This window comes from Lemur catta, chromosome 1 (genome assembly GCF_020740605.2).
Source record: "Lemur catta isolate mLemCat1 chromosome 1, mLemCat1.pri, whole genome shotgun sequence".
Lineage (NCBI taxonomy): Eukaryota > Metazoa > Chordata > Mammalia > Primates > Lemuridae > Lemur > Lemur catta.
This window is the reverse complement of record NC_059128.1, coordinates 166030241-166042856: the sequence shown is the minus strand read 5'-3', so window position 1 is coordinate 166042856 and position 12616 is coordinate 166030241. Positions and strand designations below refer to the sequence as shown.

Sequence of the window (12616 nt, the reverse complement as noted above, 5' to 3'; positions counted from 1 at the left end):
AGCAAATGCTTAATTATACATGGCATAGCATGTATTATTATTGAAATATAAGTAATTACTATAAGAATTTCTTCGTTACCACAGTTACTCCCAGTTGAGAAGTTTTAATTGTTTTTGCCTCTGCTCATTAGTAGAGATATTAGGCTGTGTGAAGTAAAAAGTAGGATTGATGGCCAGTGATGGAACCAGAGGACTTGACCCTGAAATACACCACTGTGGGTAAAGATTGCAAACTATGGCCTGCGATTGACTTTTAATGGGAAGCATGATTTTGAATGCATTCTAGTTCATTTATTTATTATAGCTGTTTTGAATTTTAACGTGTTAAAGACTTCTTTATTTTTAATTACAGACTCGAGTTATAGCCGTACTGGATTGGGAGCTTTCAACTATTGGTCATCCTTTGTCAGACCTAGCTCATCTTGCCATATTCTACTTTCAGCCAAGGACAATTCCAATGTTAAATAAATGTTTCTATATTCAAGAAAGCACAGGTACAAAAATATAATGTCTAAATGCTATAAATATGAAATTGTCTTTATTATCTTCATAATTAAAAATATATAATCTTGAAATTTTAGATAATAGGTTTTATTTGTTTCTTGAAAATATTTCTAGTTCATTTTATTTTTTATTAATTTTTCTGAATTTAGCATTCTATTTTTAGTAACGTATGACAAAATGTAATACTTTGTATATAATGTTCTTTTGGGAATCAAGATTTAGAACATATTTTGTTGCATGGATTAATGGTTATTACATTCTGTTTTACATATATATGCTATATTGTGACATTTTGAAATATTCACTGTAACATATTAATATATCAGCACACATAGTGATATTATGTGCTGTTTTTATAGGGATACCATCGGTGGAAGAACTGATTTCAATATATTGCCGCTGTAGAGGAATTAATTCTGTTCTTCCTAACTGGAATTTCTTTCTTGCCCTTTCACATTTTAAATTGGCTGGAATAGCACAGGTAACTGTTTTAAATGTGTGTGTTTAACCATTATTTACTAATGTGCTGTTGTTTAGGGTTTTTACATTCTTTATTCTTAGATTATTTTGCTTTTCATAATGACAAATATTGGACATGGATAAAATATAAATCGAGAATTTACAGAATAGGAATTTGACAAGGAAAAATTTAACTAGCAAAATGTGTTATTACTTTTTTGTATAATAAACTTACAAGATGGAGGGAGGGAGAAATAAAGATATAATGACAAAAAAAAGAGAACCATGTGAAGATTGGTCATTTCCTGAATATCCAATATAAGAAAAAGCTAAAATCTTTTGATGATCTCTGCTTCAGACTTAGAACCATTTGTTAACAAGGACTAATAATGAAGGAAGAATTATCTTTATATTTCCCAGAGGCTAGCATCATACCTATTGTAATGTAGTCTCATAATATGTTTTTGAGTAGGAAGATGAGTAATTTTTTTCATTTTCTAATAGTCATATTTATGTGATTAATTTTGAGGAAATTGAACATAAATTTAGTGCTTTTCTAATTACATTTAAATCTAAACAAATGCCATTGTCTTTATACTAATCCAGTTTTCAGGCACTTTGAATCTTGGGGGTTTAAGAAATTGAGGTGCTTTATCAGTCGCAAGGGGGTTTAGGGAAAGAACAGGTAAATAAGAGATTTTAGAAACAAAAAAAGAATGGAAAGAAGTATTGAGGGAAATTATGGTTATTTTTCTCTGTCCTCAGAGTTCATACTATCCATGAAAAACTGAAATATCTTCTAGGAAATACTTGTGTTACATTTCATCCTGTATTCTCTAAGAGTTGATCATGTTCAATAAAATGGGTTTCTCAAAATGGGTACATCTGTGTATCTGTCAGTTTCCACAAATCAGATACCAAATAGGCTTTAAACTTAGTATGGTTTTTTATTTCAAATAAAAGTTTGACTTGGGTTATGATTGAAATTAAAATATACATTATAAACTATATATACATAGCATTGTACATGTAGTTGCCTTAAAGATGATCATAAATATTCCATTCAAACTGGAAATATTAAATTGGAAATTTTACAGTGTTTTATTGCATAAATAATTATATAAAGAAGATACAGTAATGGAATTCAGTTGTTTGTGTTTGGAGGAGAGGAGACAGTTTATGTTGAAAGTACAGAAATGGAGAATTATAAAAGAAACACTGATTAGTATCCAACTAACACTGTTAAAAAGAGACAGTTTTACCTCAATTAAGGGCCAAAAATAGTAGATAAAATATTCTTAGAGATCATCTCATGGTCTTCTCTTTGGTTTTATAGTTTTTGGTGTTATTTTGTTTCTTTAGATTTTTCTCCCAGTATGAAGAGAGGGGAGTGATCTTTAGAAGTGATGTAACTTACAGATTTGGTATCTTTGGCAACTGCTGAGATCATTTTTAAGTTTGGTTTGATTATAAGTTACAATTCTGCTAGGATGAGAGTGTGTTAACTATATGAGTATGACTCCTTAATTTTGAAGAGTATAATTACCCCTGCATGTAAATTAATACCATTGGTAGTCTGATTTACATCCTTATACTCTGTGAGTTTAGTGTCCTACTTAACTGAGAAACTGTGAAAAGATTGATTGAGTAGTTGAAGGACAGTTTTCAATGAATTTTAATTGCTTTATGTTAATTTACTTATAGGGAGTATATAATAGATATCTTCTGGGAAATAATTCATCCGAGAATAGCTTTCTATTTGCCAATATGGTGCAACCTCTGGCAGAAACTGGATTACAACTCTCAAAAAGGTGAGGAAAACATTCCTTGGCTAACTCAAATTAGAGTCTTAGGTATGTGAAGGCTGTAAACTTTGGAGGAGTAGGAATTATTTTTATTGCTTACACCAGGATTGCTGCTGCCAATCACAATAGTTTTTTGGTAAATCTCGTACATGCCTAAAACCAAATTGACCTAAAATATAAAGAAAATGCTCATGTTTGTGATTAAAAGTATTTTTGTCACTTGAATGTGTAAATTTTTAAAGATATAGATAAAACTCTTAAACTTTTCCTTCTAATATTTAAGTTACATATGCCTACTTAAAATTTTGTGCTATATAAGATGATTTATTACTTTAGAAATATTACTCTCTTCCACTGTCACATTTCACGAAATATTTACTATTACTTTTGAAATATATGGTGAATATATTCACTATTACTTTAGAAATATTACTCTCTTCCACTGTCACATTTCACGAAATCTTGTGCAGACATTTTATAAACATCTTTGAAATCCATGTCTACATCACTGGAGCACTTTTTGAGGTATCTAACACACTTTGCCAGAGTCACATTCCCATTACTTGCTGAATGCGTGTGTGATGCTGTCCCCAGAAATTCTGCTTAAGCCATGAGAACCCATGGCATAATGCAGTTGTTTTGTACAGTGCATCTTACAGCTGGATATCTGTGATCTCTACAACATAAACAACCAACTCTTATGCTTCATAATGACCTCTAAAGGTCTTCTTTACAATGACATTCAGCAGTTGTATTTGTGTGGCATGTACTAAGAAAATGATTACATTTGTGTTCGGTTTCTTTGCCTCCTCTTTTAGAAATTCTGACAGCTGACATCAATAAAGATTCAAAAATAGCATTGCTTGAGGTGATGCCAGGCTTATATGTTTTTCCCAAATAGTGCTTTTAACATTAAAGTTTAATGTTCAAAATAAAGTGATTCTGTATTCAGCCCATAATATGAAAGACTTGAAAAAAAATCTAAAATATAGCAGAATACTTTTGGGGAACTGGGGAGACTTCACATTATATTCAGAAATAGATAATAATGATTTGGGACATCTTTGTAAGCTTTTTTCCTCTTTTTTTTTATACAGAACTTTCAATACTGCATTACCGCAGATTGATACTACCAGACAATTGTTTGTACAGACAAGGAAAGGCCAGGAAGTTCTTGCTAAGGTGAAGCAGTTCATGAAACAACACATCCTTCCAGCTGAAAAGGTAAGTATTGTATGAACAAACAGAATATGTTTGTGCTAAAGGACTATTGACAACTGCTTCTGTTATTTCTGCTTATGGGAGAACAATGGTGTCATTTTCTTTACAGTCAATCCTTACCCAATTCTTCTCTTTACCTTAGCACTGAGCCACTATAGAACCTGAGCCTGAAAAAATCCAAGTTTTGAAAACGTGCCAAGGGAATGCACAGATAATTCTGTGGAATTAAAATAAGGCCAAAGGGAATTAACAGTTTGTAAAGTTGGGAACCTAAATATATTAGAATAAAACACTACTTTGGGGGCCTTTTCCTAAGGCAGTGACCCTCAGCTTTAAATATATATATATATACACACACACATACACATACACACACACATATATACACACATGCATATATATATATATATTCCCCTTTGAGAATTTAATAAGAACTATAGACTGCACAGGATGGATGTACCCAGAAAATTTTACATACCATTTCAGTCTGTTCACAAGTACTGTATCACCCCTCTCCCTTATAAGCTACTATGTTAAGGTATTAAGTTTCAGTTAGTTCACTGAGTCAATGTGGAACATTCATTCACTCAGGTAAGAAATAATTATTGGGTACCTAGTAATGGGTGAGGCACCTGGGAGCCATTGAATGTAAGAGAAAGAACAAGACTGACAGGGCTTATGCTTCTGTGGAGCTTAGACTTTATCGAGAAAGACATAAAATAAGAGATGATAAATGCAATGAAGAAAAGATAAAAGCTCTTATGCAAATATGTTAAGGGAGGTTGGGGCAGGGTATGTGTGTGGTTAGAACACTGCTGTAGAAATGCTAAGGGCTTTTTTAAATTTTTAAAAATTTTTTTATTTAATTGATTGATTGATTGAGACAGAGTCTCACTTTGTTGCCCTGAGTGCCTTGGCGTCAGCCTAGCTCACAGCAACCTCAAACTCCTGAGCTCAAGCAATCCTCCTGCCTCAGCCTCCCGAGTAGCTGGGACTACAGGCCACACCATGACGCCTGGCTAATTCTTCTAATTTTAGAAGAGACAAGGTCTTGCTGTTGCTCAGGCTGGTCTCTATCTCCTGACCTCAAGCAATCCTCCCACCTCGGCCTCCTAGAGTGCTAGGATTACAGGCGTGAGCCACCGCACCTGGCCTGCTAAGGGCTTTATTCTGATTCATCCTTGCCACAAGTTATGTGGTCTTGTGTTAGGTAGTCTTCTGTAGTAGCCTCAGTTTTTTAATCTACAATGTGAGTAGGTATGACTAGTTATACAATAAATTCCCATTTTAATTGCCTATGATTCTGAGAGGTCTACAGTTAGGCTGGCAGGATCAAATAGAGAACTGAAAAAGACCAAAATTCTTTCAACAGAAATGTTCAGAGCTGATATGTGTTTGTAGAGCAGTTAGAGTTGTTTCTTGAGTTATATGAATAATTATACTTTTAGTAAATATCTGGCTTGAGATTAACTTTACTCACAGAGTGAGGTATAGTTTCTTAAAAAATACTACTTAAATTGAGGAAATTCTTTCTAAAATAGTCATCTCTCATATGTGTCCAGCAATTAAGGTATCACTTTGAATATTTTCTGCTCTAGTTAGTATTTGTCCAATTCTGAATTTTAAAACTCTTGAACTTTTGAGTATTAAAAAAGGAATGGAACACTTTTAGTTCAAGATAGCAGTATGAATTCAACATTTTCCTCTCCTCCCTCAAATAAAATCTGATTGAATTAACAATAAAAAAAGTTTTTATAAAATGAAGTAAATTGGTAGAAGTATGAAAACAGAGGGGAACACATCAGAGGACTAAAGGTTTTGAAAAGAGAATGGAAATTAGATTTAGAGAGCTAAAAATATAACAGAAGAAGCCACATCCCCAAGGAATTTTGAAATAAGAGACGCCCTGTAGCACAGGTGGTAACTATCTTCCCACAATGGAGTCCCCTGTGATTGGCTTTTATGGAGAACAAGAATGAGAAGAGGAAGAGAAATCAAGATGTTTGACTTAAGAATTACCTGCACATGGGCTGCTTGAGATGGGCTCTTGCAGCCCTGCATAGATAGCAGTGGTTGTGCAAGACAAAAGGCTACACCAATACTCCAAAAAAAAGCACATGATCTGTTTCAGAGAAGCCAGGGCTTCAACATGAGGGTTAGTGCCCCAGAGTAGTGTCTTCCATGTTTTGGCTTTTTTTTTTTGAGTGCGTGATTGGGTGGAGATCCCAACTTGTCTATCAGCCGGCCTGATTACTGCCTGACTCCTACCTGCTCACCCTAAAATGAAGCCTATCTGTTGGTGGGCTAGTGCTTACAGCTAACCCATCATTCGAGGAGAGGCCAGAATTGGCAAAGCCTAGAAATCAGGCAGGCTGTTCTTTCCTTCATAAACGTGAATAAGCATTCTAAGGAAACTGCAGCACAGAAGAGAAATGTCACAGGGTGGGCTGCTGATACTCTCCTGAACTTAGTATCATGCAACTATTAAAATATTTGCAAAGAATTTACAATAAAAGAAAGTTATTTATGGTAAGTAAAAAAAAAGGAGCTTATGGCTTTAAAAGGAGGATTGTCAATGTTTTGTGTGGTAAGGTAAGCCACAGTCATTGGTCTTTGTAGATCTTTCAAATCTGGAACATATCCATAATGTGAGCTTTTTCTTCTCTTAAAAATTTGTTCTGTACCAACATCTATCAAAATATTTTTTCCTGTAGAATGATTCTGAGCCATACTAGTCTCTGTGGAATATATACATTTGGAATGATATTTAGAGAAAAGTAAATAGCTTTTTCAAAATAGAAAAGGGAAAACCTACTAAAATTCTATCCAGTATTATAACTAAGTTTACAAAAACCAAAATAGTCATGTCTGGAAAATAATGTTGTATCCTATATCAACATTTTAGCAGTATGTGTCTTTAGCTACTGAGACTTGGTGACTTTTTCTGTATACTTTTATATATTTTTCAAACTTTCTATAATGAGAAAAATAAGCTTCATTTAAACTATTCTAATGACCTTTTGAAACTTCTTGAATATCATAAACTGAGAACATAACCCATTATCTATGAAAATATTAAAGCCAATACTTCCTAAAGTAGATAAGGAATCCTAAAAATAGCATGTAAAACAGGAACTAGTAACAATAACATATTGAGAACACACTTTTAACATAATGATAACATTAATCAGACTTTCCTACCGCGTCTAATAGTGTACGGGGGAGGCACTGTTTCTTCTTTCTATTAGACTTAAGTTTAAAGTGAAAAATATGCATTGTTCAGATTTAAGATTCCGAACCAACCAATGTTCTACAAATTAGTATCTCAGTCAGTGAATGAAGAAGTAGTATGTTAAAGGTGATATTTTGGGAAGATTGAACAGATATCAATCATACTTTATGCTTTTGTCTTTTACCAATAAATTATTTTTCTTTCTTTGATATAATAACTAAAGAAAGGTTTTTTGTAGTGAGATATTTTATTTAATTCTGAGTCTTGCCATACCACAAATAAACTTTGCAAATCATCAACTGGATAAACTTTAAAACATGAAGTATTAAATAAATACAAATTATAAAATAATTATATAAACCCTGGCATAATTTAATTTCTCCAAATTGTAGTATCATAAAGAGGTAGTCAGAGGTAAGGAAATGGTAAATGTGTTGCATAATATATTATTAAACACAGTAGCATTGACTATTTCCATGGAAATATGAGGAATGGAAATAATAAACAACCCCAAACAGGAAATCTTCCAATTTAACTGACTTCCTGACGGAAATGACAAGAGCTATTCATCCTGGTGCTTTTGAAAGAGCAGACCTTTACCATCTTGAAGTTTTCACTAAACACAGAAGTACTCTAGACTAGCCACATTTCAGTGGAAGGAACATCTTAGTACATTGCTTATATCAGTGTGAATTGGTAGAACAGTTTTAGAAAATAATTTCATAATGTGGATAGAGTTTTGACAATGTTCATATCCTTTAATCCAGTAATTCTACTAGCCTAAGTGCAGAAAAAATAACAGGTGCAGAGATGCTATAATAGCAAACTATTGGAGAATGCCATGACAGTTTTATTCTATCTTCATTCTTTTAGTTGTACAAATTAGAGATTATTATTGTTTTATCTATCTAGTTTTTAAATTTAGATTTACCCATGTATTTATCATTTTATTTATTTACCATTCCTTTTTGCAACTCAGATGTTTCTTCTAGGATCAAGTTCCTTTAGTGAGAATCTGCTAGTAAACTTTACTTTTGTTTATTTTTTTCTTTCTCTGTTTTTCTTTTTCTTTTCTGTTCCTTTTTTTTTTTTGAGGGGGCAATGACTTTATTTATTTATTGCTAATAACTATATTTTTTCCTGATTCTTGAAAGATAGTTTTATTGGATATGGAATTCTAGGTTGACAGTTACTTTCTATCAGCAATTGAAGATATTACTCCAGTGATTTCTGGCTTCATTTGTTGCTATGGTAAGTCAGCTATCTATCAGTCTTAACTGTTGCTTAATTATAAGTAATCTTTCTTTTTTTCCCTCCTCTTTCTCCTTTTAAGAGATTTTCTTTCCCTTTGTTCTTCAGTGTTACTGTGCTTTGGCTTCATTGTACTTTCTGAACATGAAGATTGGTGTCTGTTCATGAAGATTGATATCAGTTTGAAAACTCCTTAGAATAATTTTTCCAAATATTGCTTCTCTCCTCATTCTTTTCTTCTAGGGCTCCAGTTAGACTTATGATATAACTTCTCTCAAAATTAATCATATCCCTTAACCACTCATATTTCTCTTCTCTTGAATTTCTGTGATTCATCTTAAGTAATTTCTTCAGATCTTTCTTCCAATTTAACATTTTTTTTTTTAGCTGTATCTAATCTACTTTTCAGTCATCCATAAAAGAGTGGTTTTCAAGTTTTTCAGTGTGTTAGAATTGCTTAGAGAGCTAGTAAAGAACACATAATCCCAGGCTAATTGAAGTGAAATACAGCCTAGGCCCCTGCATTTTTACCTAGTTCCCCAAGTGATTCTGATAGCCATCAAAAATTGAGACTCACTGCCATAGAATTTTTAAGTTTCATTACTATGGTTTTCATTTCAAGTTGCATTCAATTCTTTTTCAAATTTGCCTGGTCACATTTGATAGTTCTTTGTCATACTTTTAACTTCTTCCTTTATTCTTGAAATCTATTGAACATAAATACTTTATATTCTGTGTCTGACCATTATAATCTTTGGGAAGTATGATTCTGTTTCGTTAAATTATTGTTTTTGCTAATTCTTATTAATAGTAGCTTGTTTCCTTGAGTGATAAGTAATTTTTCATTCTGAACTTATGTTCTTTGGAATGGAGTTTTATCACTGAGGGTTATTTAAGGCTTTTTTTTAAAGCTCTTTCCTCCAGAGAGAATTTGCTTTTGTTTCTGCCAGGTACTTGCAGGCATTATTGCTAGTAACAGTGTAAACTTAACTTTGGCTTGAGCTTTTAGGACCTCACAAGTCTGTGAATTCAGTCCCAAACTTGGGTGAAGGCAGGCTCCAAGTTAGAAATGTTTCTTTTTTCTATTCCTCCTGGAAATAAGACCTATTTATAGGCCTTGTATTCCCATGGTCCACCTCTGAAGGGTGTCCCCCCAATTTTTTTCCACTTAGGTTCTACCCATTAAACATCCTGGCTTTGGTGAAGGGAAGAGGTGATCTCTGATCTTCCCACTTGTTGTGTTTGGGGCATTTGACTATATCTCCTGATCCCTGCCACTGTGGCCTGTTAAAACCTAGGGTCTAGGCCAACATAGATTAGCTTACATCCCCTGGGCAAATGCAGCTCTTGTGTTTGCTCACAACTGAAAAGCCAGACTTTTTTTTATTCCTGGCCTCTGAGGAATTTCCTTATTTTCCTCCCAGCACAGTTATGCATTCATAAATATATGTTAAAACTATTTTTAATATTTTACCTAGTATTTTTAGTTGAAGGGTTTCTGTGACCGTCTAATGTACCATATGGCTGGAAATGGAATGCTGAAATCTTGGTATTAGATTTTGGAAGTCTATAAATCAATAAATATGGTAATTCACCATACAAATAAAAGCAAGAACAAAGACCATCTGATCCTCTCAATAGATGCAGAAAAAGCATTTAACAAAATTCAGCACACTTTTATGATAAAAACTCTTAACAAAATAGGCATAGATGGGTCATACCTCAAAATTATTAAAGCCATATACAGTAAACTCACAGCCAACATCATACTGAAGGCGGAAAAATTGAAAGCATTCCTGCTTGGAACTGGAACCAAAGTTGCCCACTATCTCCACTTCTATTCAACATAGTGCTGGAAATGCTTGCCAGAACAATCAGACAAGAGTGGGAAATCAAGGGTATTCAAATGGGCGCAGAAGAGGTCAAACTTTCACTCTTTGCTGATGATATGATATTATATCTAGAAAACCCCAAAGATTCAACCAAGAGACTCCTATAATTGATAAATGAATTCAGTAAAGTCTCAGGGTACAAAATCAATGCACACAAATCAGTGGCTTTCATATACACCAGTAACAGTCAAGCCAAAAATCAAATCAAAGACACAACAGCTTTCACAATAGCATAAAAAAAAATTAAATATTTAGGAATATATTTAGCTAAGGAGGTAAGAGATCTATATAGGGAGAACTATGAAACACTGCGAAAAGAAATTGTAGAGGATGTAAACAGATGGAAAACCCTACCATACTCATGGATCAGCAGAATTAATATTGTTAAAACTTCTATGCTACCCAAAGTGATCTACAGAATCTGTGTAATCCCTATCAAAATACCATCATCATTTTTCAAAGATCTAGAAAAAATAATTCTATGCTTCATATGGAACCAGAGAAGACCTCATATAGCCAAAGCAATTTTAAGCAAAAGAACAAATTGGGAGGCATCAGTCTACCAGGCAAAGAATTTATGAAGAAGACCTGCAAAGCATGCGTAGCAGCAACAAAAATAAATAAGTGGGACCTGATCAAATTAAAAAGCTTCTGCACAGCCCAGGAAACTGTCATTAGAATGAATAAACAACCTACAGAATGGGAGAAAATATTTGTATGCTATACATCCGATAAAGGGCTAATAACTAGAATCTATATAGAACTTAAGAAAACTAACAAGAAAAAAATCAAACAACCCCAATTAAAAAGTGGGCAAAGGACATGAACAGAAACTTTGCAAAAGAAGACAGAATAATGTCCAGCAAACATATAAAAAAAGTGCTCAACATCTCTAATCATCAGGGAAATGCAAATCAAAACCACAATGAGCTATCACTTAGCACCAATGAGAATGGCTTTTATCAAAAATTCCCAAAACAACAAACACTGGTGTGAATGTGGAGAGATAGGAACACTCTTATGCTGCTGGTGGGACCGCAAATTGGTGCAACCTCTGTGGCAAGTAATTTGGAGATATCTCAAAGAACTAAAAATAGAAATACCATTTGATCCAGCAATCCCACTACTAGGCATCTACCCAGAGGAAAAAAAGTCATTTTATAGTAAAGACATCTGCACTTGAATGTTTATGGCAGCACAATTCCCAATTGCAGAGATGTGGAAACAACCCCAAGTGCCCATCAGTACATGAGTGGATTAATAAAATGTGGTATATGTATACCGTGGAATACTACTCAGCCATAAAAAATGAATTAATATCTTTTGTAACAATCTGGATGGAACTGGAGACCATTCTACTAAGTGAAGTATCACGAGAATGGAAAAACAAGCACCACGTTTACTTGCCATCAAATTGGTACTAACTGATCAACACTTAGGTGCTCACATGGAAGTAATGTTCATCGGGTGCCAGGCAGGTGGAAGGGGGCTGGACGGGTGGGTAAATTCATAACTAATGGGTGTGGAGCGCACTGTCTGAGGGATGAACACACTTGTAGCTCTGGCTTGGGTGATACAAAGGCATTATATGTAACCAAAATGTTTGTACCCCCATAATATTCTGAAATTAAAAAAAGAAAAGAAAGTGCGCACACACACACAAAAAAGATTTTAGAAGTCTACCAGCTAACACTGAGGCAGCATAATTTTGCTATCAATAAACCTTGAGAATTTTTTGCTTCTGTGTCTGATTTTAAAAAGATATATTACTGATTTAATCACAGCTGAAAAAGCTTCTTCACCTAAAAATGTTTACTTTGTATATTAGCAGTTTATGACATTGTTTACTTTATATTAACTTTAGCTAATGAAAATTTATTTCTTTTCTTACTTTAAGGAGGTAATTGAGTTCTATGTTCAAAATAAAAATTCAGTGGACAAGTGGAGAAAACCTTCAGTGATTGATAAACTCAAGGTAAGAAAAATAAGAAAATCTTTAACATTGGAAAATTCATGTACAAATGTTTTTTGAGACCTTAGGTCTTAGTTTTGTTGTTGTTATTGTTATATATAGAGAGGATAATTATATCAGTAATATCTTTTTTACAAGAAAGTTAAAAACATAGAATCTATAATATACAAATTAGGGTACATAGTGTTCTATATATCATATGTGATAAAGACAGCCTCTTACAGCTGTTCAGAGAAAAAAATATGATCAAAACTACTTATTATTAGCCATCACTGGATTG

The 12616-nt window shown here is 33.4% G+C and overlaps 1 protein-coding gene across 3 annotated transcripts in view; it reads left to right on the top strand.

Annotated features, from left to right (window-relative positions):
* Positions 1 to 12616, top strand: part of ACAD11 (acyl-CoA dehydrogenase family member 11) — a 78827-nt gene that overhangs the window by 17832 nt on the left and 48379 nt on the right. For all 3 annotated transcript variants that reach the window (XM_045538813.1, XM_045538811.1, XM_045538807.1), the window contains exons 6-10: positions 353 to 494; positions 864 to 985; positions 2668 to 2774; positions 3866 to 3992; positions 12262 to 12339. In XM_045538813.1, coding sequence (XP_045394769.1) covers positions 353 to 494; positions 864 to 985; positions 2668 to 2774; positions 3866 to 3992; positions 12262 to 12339 — 576 coding nt within the window. The remainder of the gene's footprint in view (positions 1 to 352; positions 495 to 863; positions 986 to 2667; positions 2775 to 3865; positions 3993 to 12261; positions 12340 to 12616) is intronic.